The 24,797-nt window shown below is 39.6% G+C and overlaps 1 protein-coding gene across 5 annotated transcripts in view; it reads right to left on the bottom strand.

Moving 5' to 3' along the window:
- LOC118824208 (TOG array regulator of axonemal microtubules protein 1) overlaps window positions 1-24,797 on the bottom strand; it is an 85,333-nt gene that overhangs the window by 30,511 nt on the left and 30,025 nt on the right. For 4 of the 5 annotated variants that reach the window (XM_036594212.1, XM_036594214.1, XM_036594211.1 and 1 more), the window contains 7 exons: window positions 8,169-8,245; window positions 7,308-7,472; window positions 7,141-7,206; window positions 5,121-5,290; window positions 2,372-2,540; window positions 2,051-2,278; window positions 1,343-1,460 (listed from right to left, as the gene is read on the bottom strand). In XM_036594212.1, coding sequence (XP_036450105.1) covers window positions 1,343-1,460; window positions 2,051-2,278; window positions 2,372-2,540; window positions 5,121-5,290; window positions 7,141-7,206; window positions 7,308-7,472; window positions 8,169-8,245 — 993 coding nt within the window. The remainder of the gene's footprint in view (window positions 1-1,342; window positions 1,461-2,050; window positions 2,279-2,371; window positions 2,541-5,120; window positions 5,291-7,140; window positions 7,207-7,307; window positions 7,473-8,168; window positions 8,246-24,797) is intronic. The other variant, XM_036594213.1, reaches the window with a different exon arrangement.

Genomic DNA, 24,797 nt, shown 5'->3' on the forward strand with positions numbered 1-24,797 from the left:
AAATCGGCTCTAGCTGTGCTTCTTTTACATCACGACTATTCTAAGAAATATTATAATAAATCTGTCTCTCTAGTGAAGCAACCCTACACCAAACCTGTTGTGTTCATCCACCTTACAGAACATTCGCCTTCACACAAGCCATTGCCTGCTCTGGATCCCGAAAGTCCTTTTCTATTCCGTTGTGCGTGACGTGGAGCCTGGCTGGATGGAGAATGCCATAGCGAATGCCATCTTGTCCCCGGAGTAGTTTCTTAACATCATTGAAAGTGGGGGGGATAGTCCGGGAAAATGAGGATTGTAGCTCCTCTGAATTGCAAGGGTCCTGCTTCTCTGGCACGGCGAAGAATTTCGATGCAATCTTGGTAGTAGTGCAGTTTAGCCACGATAGCCAGCGGCTTCCCGCCAGGCCGCTGCGGTTGAAGACGTCGGTGTGACCTATCAACCAACACCTCTTTATCCATGTGCAGAGCTTCTTTTAGCAGCTTTGAGACAGCGGTTTTTTCCTGCAGATTAGCCACCTCCGCCTCGAGCTTGCGTACAGAGGCTTGGAGAGATGTCACCTCGTCTGAGCACGCAGAAAGCCTGCGTTCCATTTCTGTTACAGTCCCCTTCATCACATCCAAGTCAGAGCGAAACAACTGTCTTTACTACTTGCAGTTCGGCATTCACACCATCGAATTCGGCAGCAAGAGAAGACTGTAGCTCTGACCTGAGAAGTGTGGAAATGTCCGCTTTTAGAGCGGAAAGAATCTCGGCTTTCGTGTCTGCCATGTCGGATTGCTTAGCTGACGGCAGCGAGTCGCTCGGCCTGTTAGCGTTGCTCTTCCCCGTGTACGTGTGTTGACGCAAATTCTTGGCCATGTACGCGTCAATATCAAAGGAGACGAATGAAAAATGAAAAATAATAAATTTAGGAATATATCCTATACGTTTTGCTGAGCCAAAAGGTGCCGAATGTATAATTTTATATCGAATTTTAGCAGAGCACGCCAAACACACAAACTACTCCATTACTGGCTCACTAGACGATAATTAAGTATATTTAAAGGAAATACGTTTGCACTTTAATTTAGAAATATAAACAGTGGACTACGTTTACTTCAGTAATGCTTCACAACAATAAATGTTATAATTGTCATCAGTGATTAATCTCAGGCGCGAATGGTAGACTGAAGGGTTTGAGGATTAGAGGCTAAAATGCATATATTGGAATCTTAGCACCCTCAATCCCAAATGAATCAAATCGTGTGGTGTCTAGAAAACAGGCATATGTTATAAAGGAGATCATTCATGTATCATTCACGTGCTTCATGGGTCATAATTCTGCCGGTGGCAAACTCACCAGTCTTCTGAGTTAAGCAGTCTGAAGCTCTGAGTAAGGGCAAAGTCTGGTTTAGAGAAAGGACGCAGCTCATTCTGCTCAGGAGGATCTTTCTTGGGGGTACCTGGTGTGAATTCATCTAAGGAAAGAAATAAAAATGTGTCTTCTATCAAGATGTGGTCATAAACAAAAGGAATTGATGGTTTCCTTTCCTAAACTTACTATCACATGTGCAAGCTTGAAGTCCAATTATAGTTGAGGTAGAGGTGACAAAACAGTCTTCATAATAATATATATTTAAAAAGTATTATCCGTATATTAGTCTAGATCAAGGGTGTCCAATCTTAGCTGCAAAGGGCCAGTGTGGCAGTAGGTTTTCCTTCCAATAAAGCAGAGGCACACATGCTCAATTGTTAAACTGATTAAACAAGTGGAATCAGGTGTGCACCTGTTTGTTTGGAATGAAGACCTGCAGCCCTTTGCAGATATGATTGGATACCCTCCTCTAGATCAAAAACATCGGTTTGGATTGGCTGTGAATGCGTTTATTTAGGAAGCTGGCAACGTCTTATCAAAATTTACCAACATATACAAGATACGTAGAAAAAGCTGCTGAACAGGATGGAAACCATCATTCCATATAGCAGGACATATTTTAGTTCTCAAAGTAAAAACAAATACTCACAACTGTAAGTCACTACACATAAGGGGCTGGACAACATCACTTACCAGAGCTATTAGAGACAGATGGATGTGTTCTATTTAGACTGGTAGCTCTTCTCCGACGTGGCTGCATGCGTCTAGTGGGGAGGGCTGTAGGGGGACTGGGCTGATGGTGTGGACTGAAACATTTAACTGGACTTTGCGATTTCTGCAGACCAGTAGGGCTTGAAGCCAAATCATCTGCAGGTGTTTCTGTCTTAGTTGAGGCTACAACAGTACCGTTCAGCTGAAAATCTAAGAGAAGTAGGTAAAGAGGTAATAATGATACCATCTGTGTGAGCCCTGCTTGACATGGAAAGCAGGATAACTGCTTAGTTAAACTGTAACCTTTCAGAGGTGCTGATTCATCAGAGCCCACTTCAGACACTGTGTGTCTAAGATGCTGCCTCATTCGTTCCATGCGCTGTCGCTCACTCTGCGTGGGGTGGGCTTCTTGTTGCTCTAAACAACGCTGATGCATCTTTTCTCTTGTAAACCTGGACATCTTTACTCTTTCCTGTAAATTTACAAACTTAAAATGCTGCTTAACATCTACATGTGAGACAAACAATTAGAAACTCTAGCTGGCAAAAAAAAAAACACAACACAGTACTGTAGATAATATGTAAATTAATATTCATATTCATTCATATTCATTCAGCCAATGGCCTTAATCAATAAGAAAATTACTTAACAACCCAGCACATTTCTGTTTTTTTTTTATTCAATTACAAAAGTAACATTTTAGCAAACTACATAATTCAATCACCTTTCAAAATGTTTTCCTAAAAGAGCCTTTTTTTCTGTCAACTTTTTTCAATGCGCTCTGTGAGCATAAACCCCAGTGTATTGCACATTCCTTTTGACTGCTAGCTTCTGCATCACACTTAATGGTGCAGTTCTAAGCTTCACATATGCCACACAGTGAAAACAACATCACCCTAACCCAAACTTACAAGTAAAAATTATTGTAAGTCTTATGTATTTATTGTACTGTATTGTCTGCACTGTGCATATTGTATTGTTTTGCACGTGTTCCTGTGTTGCACCATGGTCCTGGAGGAATGTTGTTTTGTTTCACTGTGTACTTGTATATAGCTGAAATGACAAGTGTATAAAAAAGTACACGGCCATGCAAACTCCATAGACAAATATTGGCAGCAGAATGGGTTGTACTGAAGAGCTCAGTGACTATACATGTGCCACTGTCATAGGATGCTTCTTTTGCCATAAGTCAGTTAGTGAAATTTCTGCCCTGCTATAACTGCCTCAGTCAACTGTGTTATTTTTGTGAAATGGAAGTGTCTAGGAGCAACAACAGCTCAGCCCTGAAGTGGTATAGAGCACGCAAATGCAGGGGGTGGGGGTTGTAGTGTGTAACTCCTCTGTTGCATCACTCACTACCCAGTTCCAAACACTGGAACCTCTGGAGGCAACAACAGCACAAGAACTGTGCATCAGAAGCTTCATGCAATGGGTTTCCATGGTAAACCAGCTGTACACAAGTCTAAGATCACAGTGCACAAAGCAAGGTCCATAAATATATATAGACACGTTTGGTGTGGAGGAATTTCAGTGGCCTGCACAGAGCCCAAACCTCAACCTCAGTGAACACTTCTGGGTTGAACTGTAACATCGCTTGCGAGCCAGGACTTCTCATCCAACATCCATGCCTAACCTTCCTCTTTTTACTGAATGGGCACAAATTGCCCCTTCCCCAGATAAACCGGTATACGGCCCACTACAACTTCAAGTTATTTTTTGCCCTCTTCAGAGCACAACATCAGTGTGTTTCAATTGGGAGGCAGCTGTCTAAGAAGGATCCATTTTAAGGCAGCATTTGTGCGGTCCTGAGACAAAGGCTGTCCCATTCAGAAAGCAGCAGAAGTCAGGTGCCTGCAAAGGTGCCTTATTTTGACCAAATCTGAAGGTAGCATCACATGCATCTGTCTCAGCAAAGGCAATCCCACAATACTGTTTGCTTGTTCACCAGCCGAGAGTTCCGTCGCTTCAGGTAAATAAACATGGCGGACAGAATGGGCTTTTCTGCCAACAGAGGAGTTTACAAATGTAAATTATTTCTTCTGTATTTATTATTGACTTCTGTCTTTACTGTTTTGATTGATTGGTGTATTTGTGTGAAGATTTTAACATATTTGTGTTTGTAGATCTCTAGAAATGCTTTCTATTGAAAAATTTAGGCAGTTTGCTTGTCTAACGTGCCCTGGCAGGCACCCTGGCAGGCTGTGGGCTAGCTGTGTAAACGTGCTGGCTCTTCAAAATGAGAGAAAGTCCAGTTTAAAATATTGGCTGCTTGTGTAGCACTTTTTGTATGTAAATAATTATCGATTAGATTTTTTTTCAGAAGTGGAAAAGCGCTGGCTGAGGAGCTGAGAAAGAGAAGCTGTTACGGGAAGAAAACTGCGCTAAATGGCTGGAAACAGCTCACATGGCCAGCCTATGTGTGGAACCAGCACTACAGACTGACATTCTCCCTGAAAGATGAAAAATACTTATTTAAGTAAGTATTAAGATGCCTTAAAGCAGCCTGTACTTCATACACAAATTTCCACAACAGGTGTCAATGTAAGGAAAACAGCTGCTGCAAATGTGAGAGCCATCCTTATACACTGAGGTGACCAGAGGTGAGTGTAAGCTAACCAGCGACTGCAAGTAAACAGATAAAACATGTACAGCGCAGTGAAAGTTATGATGTATGATGGCTCTGAAGCACTGCCCGGAATGCGATGCCTGCTAAGGTTCCTTTTCAGTTAAAATGCTCCCCAAAGAGAGAGGTGCCTTTGAAGACAGTGACTAGTTAGGCAGCTGCCTCCAGAATGGAACGCACAACATATGTTGTTCTGAAACTGAAGCATGTAGACAACTGTGGAGTTGCTACTAGGTTAATATTTTGAGAATAATAGGACAAGACTGTGCTGGACCTTTAAGCTGGCACTAAATCACATTAGATTCACTCCATTACAAAGTAAATAAATCAATGTTAAAGTAATGAGAGCTAGAATAAAGATGAGACTGAAGGCACTTAATGAGTGAAACATTGCTTGACTGGGCAATAAAGCAAACAAAGATGTCTCACCACTATCTCCTCTGGCTCAAGGTTTATGTCTGAATCAGCATGGCTGGCAGAAACAGCACTGCCGTATACTCCAACCGGTGGATCCCAAGGGACTTTGCTTAGAGAGTCCTCCTGCCCATGACCTGTTGCCACACTGGGGTGGGAGGCAAGGACAAGGGAACCAAATACACCTGAGATGGAGTGAAAAAGGTTTGAGGTAAAGTTACATTACCCTCAGGTTATTTCACCTACAAAAGAACACATTAATCAAAGTGAAGGCAAGACAACTTATACAACCCCATTTCCAAAAAAGTTGGGACACTGTGCAAAACGTAAATAAAAACAAAATGCGATGAGGTGTAAATCATTTAAACCATTGAAAATAGTACAAAGACAACATATCAAAGTGTTGAAACTAAGACATTTTATTGTATTTTGAAAAAATGTATGCCCTTTTTTAATTTGATGGTAGCAACACGTTCCAATAAAGTTGGGATGGGACAACAAAAGACTGGTAAAGTTGTGTAATGCTAAAAGAAAAAGATCTGAAGGTCCACAGGCAACAGGTCAGCAACATCACTGGGTAGAAAGAGCATCCCAGAGAGGCTTTCAGAAGTAAAAATGACGAGGGTATCAGCACTCTGTGAGAGACTGTGTGGGCAAACAGTGCACTAATTTAAGAATATTGTTTCTCAATGTAAAATAGCAAAGACCTTTTGCTTTTCATTACCTAGAGTTCATAATATCTTTAAAAGATTCAGAGAATCTAGAGGAATCTCTGTATGCAAGGGAAAAGGCCAAAAACCAGTATTGGCTAGCCAAGATCTTTGGGTCCTCAGGTGGCACTGCATTAAAAACAGACGTGATTCTGTAGTGGAAATCACGGTATGGGCTCAGGAACACTTCTGAAAACCACGGTTTGTGAAAACAGTTTATCACTGCATCCTTAAATGCAAGTTAAAACTCTTCTATGCAAAGAAGAAATCATATGCAAACAGGACCCAGAAATGCTGCCACCCTCTCTGGGCCTGAGCTCATTTGAGGTGGACTGAGGCGAAGTGAAAAAGTGTCGAAACAAAACTTGAAATTCCTTTTGGAAATCATGGACACTGCACCCTCCAGGCTAAAGACCATCAGGCTTGTTAGCAGCACACAGTTCAAAAGCCAGCATCTGTGATAGAAGTAAATTAGTGCACACGGCATGGGTGACTGGCACGTCTGTGAAGGCACCATTAATGCTCAATGATATTTACAGGCTTTGGCAACGTGTTCAGATGACGTCTTTTTCAGGAAAGGCCTTGTTTATTTCAGCAAGACGATATGAAACCACATTCTACACATATTACTATAGCATGGCTCTATAGTAAAAAAGTTAGGGTGCTAAACTGGCTTGCCTGCAGTTCAGACCTGTCACCCACTGAAAACATGGCACTTTATGAAACAAGAAATACGACAAAAGAGACCCCGAACTGTTGAGCAGCTGAAATCCTATATAGAGCATGAATTGGGAAAACATATCACTTTCAGAACTACAGCAGTTGGTCTCCTCAGTTCCCAAACGCTTAGAGTGTTTTTAAAAGAAGAGGTGATGCAAGAGTGGTAAACAAGCCCCTATCCCAACTTTTTTTGAACGTGTTGCTGCCATCAAATTCAAAATGGGCATATATTATTCTCAGTTTTAAAATTTAATAAGTTGTCTTATTTTTAAGACAATAAGTTGTCTTATTTTTTAAATTTAACAAGTTGTACTATTTTCAAATAAATCTAGGGTTTAAATGATTTACATATCAATTGTATTTTTGTTTTCATTTACATTTTGCACAGTGTCCCAACTTTTTTGGAAATGGGGTTGTATAAGTTGTCTTGCCTTCACTTTGATTAATAAAACATACTCATAAAACAATAAAACTCATAACTCATAAAAAATAGTTTTAAAGTGAACAGTTCTCAAAGCAGATGATATACATGTTACCAACTACAAAAATCTCATTTGACCTGTGACTTTATACAAAATCAGAAAAAGCAGAGAGATTACAGTGACCTCGGCCAGCTACTCCTTCAGACATGTCACCAGCAGGGGAAGACCTGATGCTGTGTATCTGAGATCCTGAGAGACAGAAGTGAAGTGGGGGCAGGCATGTTAAGAAAGGAAAAAAAATTCTGCATCTCTCAAACTCAATTTCAGTAAGAGCTTCAGAGTTATCTCACCTTTCGTAGGTCTTAGAGCACGGACAGGATCCCGACCTGCAGGTCTAACATGAGGAGACAACACTGTTTCTCTGGACCTCTCTTCATCTGTTGGCCCATTAGAGTAAATTACACTCTGACCAACTACATTTACATTAGAGAGAGCCTTTTCTTGCTGTTGGACATCTGCAACACAATTTATGAATTTATACATACTAACTAACTCTACAGAATGACCATACAAAGAGTGCTAATTTGGTCTCATGGCTTAAAAAAAATTCTTAGGCTACGTTCGCATTACCAGGCTGAAGTGGCACAAATACACATTTTTGCCCTAATTTGACTCAGATCTGATGTTTTCAAGGCTGTGTGGACATGCAAATCTGATATTTTCAAATCCGACCACTCTCATATGTGGTCCTAGATTGGATACTTATCCAATTTGAGGCCATGAGAACTTAATGTGAATGCTCAGAGTGGAATTTGTGTGCTTTTTTTCCACTGCGCATGCGCCATCATTCAGCATTACCATGGCAGCAACTCCAACAGACGTTAAAGCCTGTAAACGGCGGAAAAGCAACACCTCACCTTTTTTGCCTTCCTCTCGCTCTAATAATGAACAGCTGAGAGCTGATCAGAGTTAATTATCTTCGCAGTGAAGGCTCGTTCTGCTCAGTAGCTTGTTTGCTGATGATGAACGTGACGCACGTGATTCATTCACTTGACATTCCTAAGTAGGATGTGCGCATGCAGGTCATTCACATTAATGACAGACTTAAATCACTTGAACCATCATTTCAGAGAGATTGGATTTGGGCAAAAAATCTGATTTGAGCAATGAGGCTTGTAATGTGAACGTAACATTAGTGAGTGTTAGCTTACCTTTAGAACTTGCCTCCATTGAGGTGAGAGTCTCCTGTCTCCCTGATGGCACTCTAGCAATCTGTCCGTTCCAAGGGCTGTAATGAGAATTTAACAACGTGACATTTTTACTACACATAAAATTTCAATAAAGAATTCAAAACTGTACAGATTTTTTTTAAATTAGCAATCATACTGTGTTAATAAAGTATTATTTTGGAAGATCTTCAGTCAAATTATTAAAAATGAACATCACAGCACTCAATCACATTTACAAAGAGAAAAAAAAAAAAAACATACTTCATTGTATCTGGTAGTTAATGTAGAAATTCTGTTTTAGTAATTTCATTTAGACCTTCAAAGTACTTCTTTTTTTTTCTTGCCAATCACTTTCTTTAAAAATTACAACCCCAATTCCAATACAGTTGGGATTCTGTGCAGAATGTAAATAAAAACAGAATGCAATGATATGCAAACCATATTTTTAAAGGAAAATACTACAAAGGCCCCGACGAGGACGGCTGCGAGAGCCGGCAGGAAGGCGGGGCCCGAACATTGAGCAGCGATGAACCCCGGTGGGGAGAGAGCCGCGAGTGGGTGGGGGACGGAGTGCAAAGCCTGAGCTCTGAGTGACGGCGAGAGGAGGAGGACGACGACAGTGCTGGCAACAAGAGGCACGAGGGCAAGGAACGAGTCCCGCACCCCGCCCACTGTTCCGCAGCGAGGCCGTTTCACGATCCCTTAGGTTCGACCCGGGCGGCTGAGCTGCAAGCTGGGGGCGGTGACGTGGAGGCGGAGCAGCGAGCTCTCGTTCCCTCTCAGCTCGGGTCCCTTTTTAAAGAGCTGAGAGGGAACAGAGCGAGAGAGAGGGACAAGCAGCAGCAGCAGTGACTGAAGAGCTGAAAAGCTTGAGTAAGCATCCTCCTCTCCCAAATAAACACAAAGAAAAACCTAACCAAAGGTACGCTGGCCACTTTTCAGTAAATAAAAAACTACAATGTGTGACAAAGCAACAAAGAACAGAATAGAATCGTTGTCATTATTCTCAGGTACAGTGAAATTTCATGTGACATCTCTCCTATAGAGGTCACTAAGGCAGCAATAATAAAAATGGCAGAAATAGCAGCATACTGTTAAAGTGATGTGCAAACTACAAAATCAAATTTAAATCTGAATGTATAACTACATTTACATGTTTACAGTGGATTGGGTATTACAAATATTAATAAATATGAATGAATAAGTAGATGTCTTTCTGAGTAGCATCTGTGGTAACAGTCACTGAAAAGGAAGGAGACTGTGCATGTATATGTCACAGTCCCTTTTGTGTGTGCGTGTGAGCGTGTGAGCGTGTGAGCGTGCACGCGCAACAGTCCACAATATGTGTGTGTGCGCATGCTTAAAGTCCTTGTTTTCAGCTGTTTAGCTAGACAGGGAGGGGTATGATTAAGGCCACAGCTCTGGGAAAGAAGCTGTTCCTCTGTCTATTTGGTGGGATCTTACTGTCCTGAACCGTTTGCTTGATGGCAGAGGTTCCAACAGGGACTGACCAGGGTGTGCAATGTCTTTGATGATACTGCTAGCCTTCTTCCTCAGTCGGCTAGTGGCGTCATAATATGTCTCGGAGCCCTGATGCAACAATGCACTGTGCCGCCTTCACCACACAATGCAGATCCTTGAGCTCAGCAAACATGTAGCTGGCACAGCACAATGTGATGTAGTTGGTTAGGATGCTTTAAGTGGTGCTTCTGTAGAAATTCACCGCTGTGGGAGCGATGCCTGTTCCAGCTTCCTGAGGAAGAATATTCTTTGTAGGGCTTTTATTACCTGGTGTGAGGTCCATATCATCTGTTTCAACACACAGACTAAAAGGAACTTCAGGTTTTCCACCCTTGTATGTATATGGAGGAGGAGGTGGCCTCTGTTCTCTGTTTTCCTGAAGTCTATGATGAACTCCTTTGTCTTCAAAGTGTTACGGATCAAGTTGTTGTCCCTACACTACTCGGCCAGATGTTCCATCTCATTCCTGTAGGCAGTCTTCTCATTGTCTGAAATCAGTCCAATTGTTGTAGTGTCATTGGTGAATTTATTCATGGAGTTGAAGGTGTGAGTCAGAGTGCAGTCATGAGGGAAGAGTGTGAAAAGCATAAGGCTCAGCACACAGCCCGGTGGGGTTCCTGTGTTTAGAATAAGGATGTGTGGCTTCCAATTTTGACCTGCTGTGGTCGGCCCATGAGGAAGTTCATGAGCCATGAGCACATAGAAGAACCATGACAACTCAGTTTCACCAGTTTTCTGGACAGTTTGTGGGGGATGATCGAGTTAAATGTGGAGCTGAAGTCCACAAATAACATTCTCACATAACTGTCTAGTTCTTCTAAGTGTGTCATAGTGGTGTGTAGCACTTTTTTCATGGCACCCTCTATGAAACAATTTGGCCAGCAGGCAAACTGGTGCTTATCCAGAGCAGGTGGGATGCCAGTTTTAAAAGCATTTCATGAATATAGGCGTTAGAGCCACCATTAATAGTCATTTAGGCACTCCACAGCTGATTTCTTTGGCACTGGCATGATGCAAAATTTAAGACACGTTGGAACAACAGCTTTTTGTAGCAATAGATTGAATATGTAACTGAACACATCTGTTAGCTGGTTGGTACATGGTTTCAGTATTTGGCTGGGCACTCCATCTGGACCTGCTGCTTTGCTAGCACTGACCTTCACCAGTGTGGTCTTCACCTGGTGGTGCTGTAGAACCAGTATCGGCCTTCTGGCAGGTGGAGTGGGGCACAGAACAGGTTCAGGACATCAGGCAGTGTGGCATCATCACTGAGCAGCATGTGGTGTTGTAGTCAGTAACTGCCTTGATGCTGTCCCATATGCTACATGGGTTGTTGTTGAAGTGATTTTGTCTATGTCTGTTTTTATATCTGCGCTTTTCATCCCTGATGCCTCTCTTGAGCTTCCCCATGCTTCACTGTAGGTTTGTTTGTCACCTGATCTGAATGCCGCATCTCACTCCTCGAGTAGTGTCCTCACCTTGCCATTTATCCATAGTTTTGGTTAGGAAACACCCTTACTGTCCTTTGTGATAACACCTCTTCCGTGCAGAAGTTTATGTAGCCCAAGACTGAAGTAGCATATTTCTCCAGGTCTGTTCCCTCTGCAAACTAATTCCAGTCTATACTATCAAAGCAGACTTGTAGCATTGTTTTTCTCAGACCATGTACTGTCCCAATAGCTGGTTTTGTTCTGCAGATCCATGGAAAGTGATTCCTACAGAAACACTCAGTGGGACGTTTACGTTATGAAGTAAACAGAGCACATTTCAGTTCTAACAATCCCCAACTGCATCCACAGGACCACAAAAGCAGGTCTACCTTATGTTGATTACAAATCATGCATATTTGTAAAAGGTTTATATCTCTTTATCTAGAAAAAAATAAAGGGGAGTAAAACTTACTTTGCCTATCTTTTAAGATCTGTCTGAAATTTGATCTCCAAATGTAGTGTGTCAGTGCAGCCTGTAAGGATGCCTACACATAAGAAGCTGACACAGTGTCACAAAACGCAGTGACCCAATGTATTTCAGTTAGGACGCTGCGTCAGCTCTGTTGGACTACAAACGTGCCTGTTTGCAGTGAGAAGACGCATCCAAACCATTTCGCCTTTTGCTGCAACAGATTCTGACGTGGAGGCACGTCACCCAATAGAAATGTGCGGGTAGAAGACATTGAATATGCTGTATAATCTTTTTCTGTTCTATACGACTTCTTTGCCTTTGTGGCTGTTGTCTGCTTGGCTCTGTGTATGGCCATCGCCTAAATTTTCTTTCGCTGGCCTGTATTTCTTTGACGGACAAGATGCGCATGCGTATGCGTATGCGTCTACCACTCTGTCCTTGCATTGTCCAGTGTGTAGGCACCCTAAGTCATTGTTTAACAGAGAGCATATGTATCTTCTTCCAAGACAAAATTCAGCTTTGTGGCTTCAATTATTCTACAAGATACAAAGACTTGTTAAGCTGTACTTGCTAAGTAATTAACTCTGCAGTCAATTTGATTCTCCTAACACAATAATCAATGCCTCTGGGTCTAGCTTCACTTCAAAGACCTCAGACCACCTTAAAATTATCTATTTAAAGCAGTGGTTCTCTGGGACCCCCAGATAGTTGCAACAATAGCGATAGAGCAAAAATGTGGACCATCAGGGGGTGTAGTTTAGTACAATTTAGTAACTGCTTTGACATAACTGCAAAAACAGAGATCAGAGTCCATTAGTACACCTAGGTTATGTGCCACTTTTTTAGATTATAGGGCTCTCGAATCCAGATAGGCAGCTATTCGGTCTGCTATTCCCGAATAAAATAATCTAGGTTTTAGTTTTATTTAACTGCACAGTTTGTCCTGTCCTGTTATTGATGTGCTTAAGGCACTTACAAAGTGAGTCAAGGGCTATGTTCACAAATCAGGTAAAAGTGTCCAAAATCTGATTTTCTCACCAATCCAATTTTGTTTGAATCTTTTAATGTAAAGTAAAAGAATGATGAGTTACGCAATGACATCACATGTGAAATATGTAATGAGGGAGAACAGGGAGAAAAATGTAAAGAAATTTCCGAAAACAATGTGTGAAGTCCAGTAGATGGTCATGGTCAGCAATTTTTCCTTGAGAAGTGTTAGGGAAAAATTATGTAAATTTTAAGTAAAATTTAAAGTGTTGTATATGTGAAAAGATTGTGGTTGAGAGGGCCATGATTGCTGTAAAAAGCCAGTCATCACAGAACTCTTTGCAAGCAATTACAACACCCCAGCTGGGGATGAAGCGGAGGTGACAAACCTTTTGTTGGACTCGTTGTTAGACTAGAAATCTGTGAGAAGTACAATTATACTCACAGACTCTGATGAATCAACAACAGCTCCAGTAGAAATCATTCACACCTCAGATGAAAAAGATACATCAAAGACAGCGTTCACTCAAGAATGACCAAATGCTATCTTTTCCAAAGCAGCCAATTCACCAACAATAGGAGCATGCATTGTGCTTTTAGATGACGAGAATGCAGGCAAGTCACCTCCACAAAGACCAGGCATTACCGTTTTAGAAGATTTGAAGGCCACAAATTCACCTGTTGCGTCAAATGTGCAAAGAGATAGTGTCATTACATTGGACGAGGAAGATGTCACAATTTTAATGTCACAAAGAAGACCAAGCGTTGTTGAATGCAACTCATCAAAAGTTTGCGTATACAGAAGTGACTGCGATGAGGAAGGGTTGGTCTCGCGTTATAATCCAATCTCTGACTGTAAAGATAAGATTGATTAGTCACTGGTCCAGTATAATTTTAGAGAGCTTGTATCCTTTGATCACAGGATACTGAGTGTTGGCTTTGAAGATGTGATATGTAGCAAAGAGAACTTTGGCTCTCTTTGCGTGGAGGATCCAATCGATTTGTTTCATCCATTAAATGGTGTGTCTCCACCATTTAATGGATGAAACATTTTGCCCCAGCATCATCTAATACAATGGATGATGGGAGTGCTTCTCAACAAACCAAGACTACTGACAAAAGCTAATGATGGATTACTGTTGCAGGACGAGCGAATTTTTCGGGCTCTACCCCACATCTGAAGGACCTAGCAAGGATGTCTGTATTGAGAATGTCAGGGCAGCAACTTTGGATGGAGTTTCTCTGGGTGAAAGATTTATGTAGGTGTCGGGAAGGATCTGTAGATTATTCAGACAGCAACGCCACCACGGGGTTTAATGGTGGTTTTAGCGAACACAATTTTCAAATACATTTCTCAGATCTAGGTACCGGTTTGAATTTAATTCAGTTCACACAGGCTATGCACCACAAAGTAGACTGGTTTGTTGCATAAAGCCAGACCTGTTTCACAGGAGGCGGATGATATTGTACAGTTAAGTCTGTGGGGTGAAAATTTATTTACACCATTAGTATGGCAAACCATCAGCAGTCAGCTGAAAGCCAAACATTTTCTGAATTATGTGAAATCTGTAGTACATCTAATAAAGACTGGCAGTTTGCTCACAGTAAACGTTCAAACAGAGAGAAATGAAAACATGGCTACCTACAGGTAAGTACTTTTGCCTTCTTATTTCATTTAGTTACTCAATTAAACCTTTCTTGACTTCCTCAAGTGTTCAGAAATATAACAGTGCTTAAACTGTTTAGTTATATTGCTAAAGCAAGCAACATTAACTCTTAACATTTTTATAAATAAAACAGTTCATATTCAACATTAAGTTTTTTCCTCTTTTTTTCCCCTGCAGGTTTGCTCTTATTCACCATTCAACTTCAGCTTTCCAGCATAAACACTATCAATCAATAAAGGCTACTTAAAAACAGCATGTGTCTGACTCTTTGAATATTACAAGGAAAGTCTTTGCAAATATATATTGTGGCGGAGGGCAGCTCCGTCACACAGTCCATTTCAGAAAACGATTGTTTTATTAGACCTATTTTACTGTGTCCGCAAACACAGAAATATGTATTTGACACTGAGTGAAAATTAACATTTTCCGATTCATATCCATACTATTTCATACAATGGTCACCAGAGGACCATGATGGGTAATGACTGCATCGCTATAAAAACATACCTTCATTGCTCACAACAGCTGTGGTTTTGTATCAGATTTTTTGTGCAAGTTTCTAACAAAGAACAAAACTGTACCACAACTTTTTACCCAGTGTAATAAAAATTGTGTGACAGATTTGGATTAACTTTTATTAAAATCATTATGACGAGCTAAAAGCTCTTTTAAAAAACTGATATTCCAGAAAAAATTAACCCAAGGGACGCACTGTTTGGAGGTAAGACCAATGCTCTTCGTGAGATAAACTAAACAAATTAGTTTCCATGCTTTGTAGGACCTGAGCTGATGAGCAGGCGAACGACATGTGTCAACATTCGGAAGAGGAGAGGGCCATTACAGGTACTTATTGTACTCAGGAGGTAAAAAGGAGTTTACGACACAGACACATGATAGGAAAAATTTGTGAACTGTGGCATTTTTGAGAAAAATCCAAAGATCTGTTTGCTCAATACATCAATTTACATGTGAAAAACATGAAAAATTCGAAGCCACCGGCTTCCTGCCAGGTGTGAACACTGATGCTCAAAAAAATAACTATTTGTTTGAGTTCCAGCAACTGGCTGGCTCAATGGGGCATTAGCAAACTTTTTCTGAACAATCTTTGGGGGGAAATTAGGACAGACGACAAATCGAATGAACACGGAATTAATAACTTGGCCGTGTGACTTTTTAGAACTGTTATTTTGTAAAAATAAATGCATTTCTTGTTTTACTTTTATCAGTAATGGCGTGGCATTGGTACAGTGGCAGTCCAAAAACGATTATTTGCAAAAACCTGTGGTTTCCAACATTTCTGTAGAACTTGTGCAGTCTCAAAAAAGAACTCTGGTGGCTTTGGATGATTTGATGAAAATTATGTGTCAGTCGGTAGAAATATAATGCACTTTCCCAAAACATTCTCATCACAATAATCCTAGTGTGATACATAGCATGATACACAGAATCTATTCTGTCAAGGAAAGAATTCTTACACTGTTACCTGTACACGTTTCATACCTGGTGCTTTTCTGAAAACCCAGAAATAGGTTACAAATTTCAATTCTGGCTAAGTAAATGTAACCCAAGCAATCAAAATATTTCCTGGAATCGCTCCAAGATACTACGAGTAAATTGTTCAGATATTTAATTATGGATCACAATGCCAGAAAGAATCCAGCTACGGAGCAGTCTGTTGCCCAGCGAACAATCTTACGTCCCTAAAACCTAAGAAATTTGTTTAAATAAACAATGGACCTCATTCACCAACTGTTCTTAAGAAGAAATTTCTTCTTAAAACCCACTTATGCAGTTTTATGAAGATTCTGACATTCACCAGTGTTTTCTTCTTTGGGATTTGTTCTTAGGTAAGAACAGAATCCACACACACTCAAAGGTGCAAGCAATTCTGCACTTTAAAAAGATGTCATGAATCTTCCTTTTTTCGTAAGACCTTTCTCAAGAACAAAGTAAAGAAAAGACTTAGGAAGATACTTGTGAATGAGGGCCAATGTATATCCATTTGAAAAAAGTGCTACCTTTTCTAGCTGACTGGATAAACACACACACACAAAAAAAATAATAATAATAATAAAATAATAATAAAAAAACACCACACACAAACATTAAAATACAATGTTCCCATAACGGAATCTCAATCTAAACTATTTAGGAGGAGGAGAAACTGTTTTGCTTTTGGCAGACAAAAGTTGTCCTGTTGGCCGCCAAATGTAAAATTATCCATGGCAGTCACCTTCACCTTATCGTCACCTTTGGCCACCAGAGCCCTGCCTTTTGTGCTGCAATTACTGACAACCTAACAACAATGAACCATGCGTGAAAGCTGTACGTTGTTCCTGCTGACCAAATGCATAAATTAACACATTCTTCTAAAGGGGACATTCATGAAAAAAGCAAAAATGAGCTGGACGAGGAAATCTGTTTTGGAGAGAACGAATTGATCCATGGATGCCATACTGGATTTCTATTCTCAGCTTTTGTGGACATATCTGACTCTCGTCAAACAAAAATCTTTTGAAAAAAAATGAGCTGACTTCAAATTTTCCACGCAGATTCCTTCTCAAAAAGGTTTTGGATCACTTACCAGTCCATTCAAGAAGCAAAGCCCAACTGATTATGGACACACTGAAAAACGCATGGACAGCTTTTAACGTATAACACACTGGTGAACACACACTTGCAGGCTAAAAAAAGAAGAAATAAAAAAGATACTTTGATCCAGTGGGTTGGGTGATGTATCAAAACATTTTGATCTAGACCAAGGTGTATTTTCAGCTCTGGTAGTATGTTTTTTAATAAACTAAGTGTTTTGTAATGTGTGTTTGAATAAACATTTTAGGTGTAGTAATTTTACTGAAATCTATAATGTACAATATACAATTGTAGTATGTACAATATAAAAGTATGAATCTATCCACAGCAAACTTTTCCTATTTTTTAACCAAACACTCATTTACTTGCAAATTGGAGTTATAAGATTTTATTACTTCAGGAAAGGTAAGTTCCCACAGACATTGCAGTAAAAAAACAGTTACAATGATTGTCCACATGTGCTGGACGTAAAGTCTTGTGAAGTGTTACATAAAACACACAGTGAATTCTTTTTAACAGAAAAAAACAGATGTAGCTGGAAAAAGGTTAAAAGTACAGCGGAAACCAATTGGAATAAAAAATTCTGCATTTCCACCCAGTAAAATTAAAGCCAGTGTTCACTGGGTTGAGTGTGAGGGTGTATGTTGACTATAAAACCTGATGGGGTGGGTTGTTTACCCTCTAATATTAGTTGATCACATGCGAATACGCCTTTAAAACCTTTGTTGCAACACATGGCTTTAGCAATCCGCTAATGTCCATTTTTTTCAAAAAACCTTGAATTGGTTTACTAATGCATCCCATCACATAAAATTGTGGCAACATCACCCTTACACACCTTCTTACTGAATTGACAAGACCCTAAAGGACCTAAAAGATCTCACCAAGTCTCCCCTGATCAACTTAATTCTATCAAACAGAAAGGACAAAATTAGTGCCTCAGGTGTTTTTGATCTTGGCTTCAGTGACTGCTGCCCTATGCAATGCAGAAACAGCTGAATATAAAAAAACAAACAAAAAAAAACACAGGCTCACAGACGGAAGACTTTTAATGAACAAGCTTTCCTTCATGACTTAGCACTGAGGGAATTTCATTATACATCCAAAACTCCAGACATCGATTTAGCACTAGAATGTTTTATCAAAACTTTCTTAGCGAGAGTAAATATTGAGAAGATAAGCAAAAGATAAAGCATGGACCATTGCCAAATGCACTGGTGAGACCACTGACCCTTGTGTAGGCCGTTGAGAATAAACGTACCTCTTGCCAATGGAAGTGTCAAGTCAGATTATCTTTGTTTCATCACTAGCTCTTCTTTTAATACTGAAAGTTTTTGGAAGGCAGTAAACTCCCTTAAAAACAACCTTTTCCCTGTTCTGACACATATCGTTCTAGCTGATCATGTATTATCTGATCAAAGAGAGCTCAACTTTTTAATGCAGCACTATTTTTTACCACACATTTTAAATGATAATGACCATAATCAGAAAGAAGCAGTGGCTGCCCTTTTTATTGATTTGACCAAAACTTTTGACACTGTTGACCACTTACTTCTTTTAGGTAGCAAGCAAACAACTGGTTGCCATAAACATGCAATAAACTGGGCCCAAAACTACCAGGCTATTAGATAAGCACTTTGAGCTGCCACCGGCATGAAAAGTGCTATATAAATAAAATTATTATTAATTATTATTATTATTATAATTATACGTGGCACAGGGTACCTACAAATCAGATTTAATGCACATCACTACAAAGGTCCCGTGAGGTCCAATCCTTGGCTTAGTCTTATTTAATTTATGTATTAATGATCTTAACGATGATGACTGCAAAGTGCATCTGTATTGTTCAGCAGACTTTGTTCATGCAGCACTAGAAAAACTTCCATGTTCCTTCAATGCTCAGTATAAGCAAAAGCTAGTTAAATGCAAAAAAATACACTCATGCCGTTTTCCAGAACCCCTAGTATTGATTTTAACACTGGGAATATCAACACCTTGTCAGAATCCATTATTGAGAGTCACCGAACATAAGTACCTTAGCATATGGCTGGACGATACATTTACAAACCGGATTCCAAAAAAGTTGGGACACTAAACAAATTGTGAATAAAAACTGAATGCAATGATGTGGAGGTGCCAACATCTAATATTTTATTCAGAATAGAACACAAATCACAGATCAAAAGTTTAAACTGAGAGAATGTATCATTTTAAGGGAAAAATATGTTGTTTCAAAATTTCATGGCGTCAACAAATCCCAAAAAAGTTGGGACAAGGCCATTTTTACCACTGTGTGGCATCCCCCCTTCTTCTTACAACACTCAACAGACGTCTGGGGACAGAGGAGACCAGTTTCTCAAGTTTAGAAATAGGAATGCTCTCCCATTCATGTCTAATACAGGCCTCTAACTGTTCAATCGTCTTGGGCCTTCTTTGTCGCACCTTCCTCTTTATGATGCGCCAAATGTTCTCTATAGGTGAAAGATCTGGACTGCAGGCTGGCCATTTCAGTACCCGGATCCTTCTCCTACGTAGCCATGATGTTGTGATTGCTGCAGAATGTGGTCTGGCATTATCTTGTTGAAAAATGCAGGGTCTTCCCTGAAAGAGATGACGTCTAGATGGGAGCATATGTTGTTTTGGAACCTGAACATAGTTCTCTGCATTAATGGTGCCTTTCCAGACATGCAAGCTGCCCATGCCACAAGCACTCATGCAACCCCATACCATCAGTGATGCAGGCTTCTGAACGGAGCGTTGATAACAACTTGGGTTATCCTTGTCCTCTCTGGTCCGGATGACATGGCGTCCCAGTGTTCCATAAAGAACTTCAAATCGTGACTCATCTGACCACAGAACAGTCTTCCATTTTGCCACACTCCATTTTAAAAGACCCCTGGCCCAGTGCAAACGTCTGAGCTTGTGGAGCTTGCTTAGAAATGGCTTCCTCTTTGCACTGTAGAGTTTCAGCTGGCAACGGCGGATGGCACGGTGGATTGTGTTCACTGACAATGCTTTCTGGAAGTATTCCTGAGCCCATTCTGTTATTTCCTTGACAGTGGCATTCCTGTTTGAGGTGCAGTGACGCTTAAGGGCCCGGAGATCACGAGCATCCAGTAGAGTTTTACGGCCTTGACCCTTACGCACAGCGATTGTTCCAGATTCTTTGAATCTTTTGACGATGTTATGCACGGTTGATGATGATAACTTAAAAGTCTTTGCTATTTTACGCCGGGTAACACCATTCTGGTATTGCTGCACTATCTTTCTGCGCAACAATGGTGGAATTGGTGATCCTCTTACCATCTTGGCTTCAGAGAGACACTGACACTCTGAGAAGCTCTTTTTATACCCAATCATGTTGTCAATTGACCTAATTAGTGTTAATTGGTCTTCCAGCTGTTCGTTATATGCTCAATTTCCTTTTTCCAGCCACTTATTGCTACTTGTCCCAACTTTTTTGGGATTTGTTGACGCCATGAAATTTTGAAACAACATATTTTTCCCTTAAAATGATACATTCTCTCAGTTTAAACTTTTGATCTGTGATTTGTGTTCTATTCTGAATAAAATATTAGATGTTGGCACCTCCACATCATTGCATTCAGTTTTTATTCACAATTTGTTTAGTGTCCCAACTTTTTTGGAATCCAGTTTGTACATTTAAATATCACATTCATAAGCAAGTCAGTAAATGTAGTCATAGGAATAAGACGTTTCCCAATGCATACTTTGAAAAGGATTGTGGAGACAACCTTATTATTCTTGCTAAACTACGGTGATGTAATCTATAGAGATTGATCTACCAGTAGCCTTAAACCAGTAGATTCAATCTATCATTCTGCTCTGTGATTCATTACAGGAGACACTTACAGCACTCATTACTTCATACTATATGAAAAAGTTGGTTGGTCCTCTCTAGCCATGTGGCAGGAAACTCATTGGTTTGTTTTTAATTAGAGTATTTATATAGAGTGCTTTCCAGCCATGTGCCACCTTATATTAAACCTATGCTCTTAGTAAATAATGTTTTTTTATCAGACTTGTTCTAGTGACTGGAGTAGCTGGTAGGTTCCTAGAGTTTTTACTGAATTGCGAAAATCTGTTTTTCAGCTACAGTGCACCAGTGAACTGGAATAAATTACAGGAAACTCCAAGGCCATTTTAATGTTCTAATCACCAACCACCTCCACTCTACTTTTTATTTTTCTATTTTACTGAATAATTTATTTGTAAAGTTTTTCTTTTTTTTATTGTCTTTTATCTTAGTTGTTTTTTTATTTTTCATGTTTTTTATTTTTTAATTTTTTGTTTATTTTTTAATACATTTTCTTTGTTTATTTATTTTTGTTAGTCTTGATTTGTTTGAATGAGTAAATTTAATTTTAATTTCTTCAATCCCTGTTTAATCTTGCACAGCCACATCGTAAATGAGGGTCACCGTAAATGTACTAAATGTAAATGTATGAAATAAAAGTTGATTAAATAATTGACTGATAATCACAGGTGGCGCTTGCATGTATCTTTTATGGCCAGAAATTGCTCTACTGAACTTTAAACTCTTATCAGCTGCACACAATTTTATTTACCCGACAATTTTACTCTATAATTCTGAGTCTCTGCCCCTGCATCCTTGTTTAAACTCCAGTAACTCTGCTGTAGTTTAAAAAGAAACACTCAGACTCCATTATCTTCCGCAGAGACTTCAACCACACAAACCTGAGGGCTGAACCAAGATATAAACAACTGATCAGCTGTCCCAGAAGACAAAACACTTGACTACTGCTACAGCACCATCAAGGACGTGCACCAGGCAGCCACCCATGCCCCCCTTAGAAAGTCTGACCATTCCCTATATATTTATATATTTATACAGGCAAAAGTTTAAAGCCTGAGGTAAAATTGGTGGGAACATGCTCTTCTGATGCCACAAACGATTTGAGAGAATGTCTGGACTCCAACTGGATGCATACAAAACGGCCAAGCATGCCCTCAAAAAGCATCAAAGACAGCAGCAGACAAGACTCATTAGCGGAACCTATCCTCCACTGGTCGACACTGGATATCAAAACTCAAGATTTGAAAAACGCTAAGGACTTCTACCTCTTCCCCTTCCCCCAGCCTAGCCAGCCAGTCTGCAGCACCTTGTCTGTAGTCTTTTCACATCTCCCTTCTGTTCTCGCCTCCACACAAACCGCTTCTCACCACGTCAGCCCTGATGCCCCTTCAGGACCCTCTGCAACTTGCATACAGAGCAGTTGCTTCATTTTATGGGTGTTGCAAAGCACTTAGCACATACAGTTCACAAAATATAATTGCAGCAGCTGCTATTCAAACACTTGCCATGCACTGTGCAAAGCATTCAATATTTTGTCACAGTGTCTATGGAAAATAGTGCACTTGACAGTGCACTTTTCCAAATGCTGCAATGTGGTGGGGCACTTCAAGCACAGTCCACCAAATATCGCAGTAATACACAGTTCTAACACAATTTTAACAATAAACAAACAATTTTAAACACTGGAATTAATGTATAACTGCTAATTCACCAACCTTTAACCTTGAAAATTGTCCCAAAGAGCTGAATGTTTTTCAGCACATATACACCGTATATATGCTTTAAATGTGTCTTATAGTAATCTGATATAATAATGTGATATGTAGTGTTACACACCTATAGCCTAAGTTTATCAATAATCAAAAACTTAAAATCCAGGACAGACTTTGTGTACTTTGGAGTAGAATGAATGAATTATACTGGTTGGGTTTATTGTCCTCTAGATTTCAAACTAATTAATATTTCTTAGTAACGTGTTGACAAAGTCACTAGCATTAAAGATGCAGTTCTTCTAAAAGACAATCTGTTCAAGTTGTGGTCTAATATAGTTTGTTCTATTTATGTTCACCAGTGTTATTTGCCTTGAATGAATTTCACCTGTCACCATAATACATCTGCTGCCTTAGTCTGCAATAGTTGTTTTACGACAAAAATGGGATTCCTGTATAAGAATTGCAACTGCTTTGCTTTAGCAGAAAAAAAGTGCCCACTCATCTTTTTGTACTGCCAATTAGTAATACCACACTAATGGCCTGCACTGCTGAAGAACATGGGTGCAGTGTGTTACTGCAAAAAAGATGCAGTGCAAGGAATAACACTGTACATGGAGATGATTTTGCCAATATCACACTATGCATGCGTATCTGTCGTACGTATACATATGTTGCTATGTATATGCATCTTAAAATATTTACTTTTTTGTACTCCTGAGATTAAACACTGAGCACGTTTACATGCACAGAAATTCAGATTTTATCAGTAACATGGTTACAATAATATGCATTTACATGCACTTGATAATCAGATAATTCTGGGACTACATGAGTTGATTGGATTTCTGTTTTGCAACCAGACAGTGAACTCACAGAAGATGTGACGCAAACGTAATGTAAAACTCAAACGTCATGCCACGGCTCTTTTTTCAAACACCGAGCCACTTTGAAAATATGCTCATACATCATCTAGAAGATGAAGAAACCCTCATTTTCTCAGACATATTGTTGGTTTCAGCAACGTTCAAAAAGTGTTTTGTTGACATCTCACGGATGCTGTGCTAAACACTGATTACTTATTTCCGGTACTGCAGTCTATTTTTTCACATGCACAGACTGAAAAAACCAAAGGAAATCCAGGTAAGAGTATACATGCACTGAGCATTCCGATTACTGAGCTGAAATACAGCTTTCTTTATTTCTAGACCTTACTCCAATCAAAAGAATCGGACTATGCTGTTTACATGACCATTTTAATAATCAGATAACTTCAGAAATCCAAATAGAATCAGATTATTAAATGCATGTAAACACACTCACTGATACTTTTTGACCTTTTATTCAGGTATATTTTGGCTCATCTTTAACAAGATGTGTCCATACTTTGACTTAAATACAGCGTCTCTGTACTTTGTCCATCTCTGCAAACTCTGCTACAAAAGTCTCAACTTGCCTTGTCTTGTAATCTAAGCATAGTATTGGACTAAATTACTGGGTATTACTGTGCATAAAAAACACAACCTGACAGCCTAATATATTGAGCAAAGCAGGTTAAAAACAAAAACTCAAAACTCTTGGCTTAAACTAAACAACATCTGTAACTTCCTTACTCAAAACAACCCAGGCTCACTAAACAGAAACAAGTTCAAACTTGATGGACCTCATGAAATTCCAAGACAATTTCCACTAAATTTGATATCTGACCCTCATACCGCCTTTTTCTTTTTTGTGGAAGACGATTAAAAAATGTCTAATTTTTATAGCACATAATTAAATGCTTGTAAAAAACTTGCTCAGAATACATACATACTATGGCTTGCAAACATGCTATAGGTTGAGTTGGTTAATTAAAGGACCCAAGCTCATTAAACAGAAACAGTTGGGCCTTTGAGGTAGAAAAACAGTTCGCATGATGTTGCACTTTAACAGAGAAACTAAAATAGATCAACATTTTCTATTATCCATTATTCTACCGGAAATCCACAAAATGTGAATTTAATTTACATTTAATTTAAAAATGCAAACACTGGTGGCTCTAAAGAGAGCTCCGTCTTTATATGTCTGGCTTCTTAGCCAAAGGGAGCAAAATTATTTATGGTGTGTGTTTTGGTGAGGCAGAATGAGACTCATATTTCGGTAAAGACTATCCTGGAAATTCATGAGGTTGAGAACTACTTTTGCAATTTTTTGTTATGTACGGCCACCACTTTGTCTCTGGTGCAGAGAAGTCAGGCATCAGACTATAATTATGACTCTGCATATTCTGCAAATCAATATACAACCCCAAAAGTTGGGACGCTGTGCAGAATGTAAGTAAAAATACAATGCAATGATTTTCAAATCAACATATATATACAAAGACAACATATCAAATGTTGAAACTAAGAAA

The sequence above is a fragment of the Colossoma macropomum genome, unplaced genomic scaffold (assembly GCF_904425465.1).
Source record: "Colossoma macropomum unplaced genomic scaffold, Colossoma_macropomum, whole genome shotgun sequence".
Lineage (NCBI taxonomy): Eukaryota > Metazoa > Chordata > Actinopteri > Characiformes > Serrasalmidae > Colossoma > Colossoma macropomum.